The 990-nt window shown below is 59.6% G+C and overlaps 1 protein-coding gene across 1 annotated transcript; it reads right to left on the minus strand.

The window, feature by feature from the left end:
* Window positions 1-88: 88 nt before the first annotated feature.
* Window positions 89-984, minus strand: ZBTB7A (zinc finger and BTB domain containing 7A; the record flags this gene model as incomplete). The annotated part of the gene is given in 2 exon segments (XM_009866917.1): window positions 89-237; window positions 239-984. Coding segments are annotated over 2 exon segments (791 nt in total), but the record flags the coding sequence as incomplete, so codon positions are not given.
* Window positions 985-990: the final 6 nt, after the last annotated feature.

Raw genomic sequence — 990 nt, forward strand, 5'->3', positions numbered from 1 at the left:
AAGACCAGCCCCGAGATGGCCCCGGGCAAAGCCGGGAGCCGGTTTTGTGGGAGAGCCCCCTCTCCTCCAGCGCCCGCCCGCTCCTTACCTGGTGAATCGGACTTTGCAGATGTTGCACTCGTAGGGCTTCTCGCCGGTGTGGGTGCGGATGTGGCGCGGCAGCTTGCCGGCCCCCTGGATCACCTTCTCGCAGATGGGGCACTTCTGGAATGCTTTTGCCCTGATCTTCTTCTCCACCTAAAAAAAAAACCTTCTGGGACCAGGACGGGTAGACATCGCCCTCGCTCGAACTGCCGAAATATTTCAAGTAATAATCCATGACCCCATCGTCGTCCTTTCGGTCATCCTCCCCGAGCTGCTGCCTCCCCACAGAATTGATCATCTGCTGCAGCAGGGCGCTGGCGGCCAAACCATCCACCTCCCGCGCGTCGTCCTCCATCTCCGCTCCAGTGGCCGCGAAACCGGGGGAGTCGCCAGCTTCCTGCGGGTCCAGAGGCCCCCCCGGGGTCCCCTCGTCTTCTCCCGGCGTGGCCAGGCCACGGCCGCTGTAATGTCCGTTCTGAGAAGGGGAAAACAGGGAGCCGGGAGCCGCCTCCTCCTCCTCTCTGTCCAGCCACATGGCCGGGTTGCTGTCAGGGTCACAGTCATTTGCCTTTGGTCTTTCGCTTAGAGGGGCTTGCGAGTAGAAGTCCATGCCATTGCAGTCCGGCTCCTCCTCCTCCTCTTGGCCTCGGAAGTTCGGTCTCTGAAGGTCTCTCAACTCTGGGTTGGTCCACGGAAAGCTGCCTTGGTGGCCGTTGACAGGGTTGCTCTGGAAGAACTCCAGGTACTCTTTTGCTCTGAGATGGTTCCTTTGATCAATTTGATCTACTGTATCCATCTGGTCATTTTTGGCCAGAATCTTCCTGTCCAGGAGATCCGTGCAAACATCCCTCACCGCCGGGATCTCCAGCAGTGTGGCGGCGTTGAGGATGTCGTTGACGTTCGAAG

Source organism: Apaloderma vittatum, unplaced genomic scaffold, assembly GCF_000703405.1.
Source record: "Apaloderma vittatum isolate BGI_N311 unplaced genomic scaffold, ASM70340v1 scaffold41683, whole genome shotgun sequence".
In the NCBI taxonomy this organism is placed as follows: Eukaryota; Metazoa; Chordata; class Aves; order Trogoniformes; family Trogonidae; genus Apaloderma; species Apaloderma vittatum.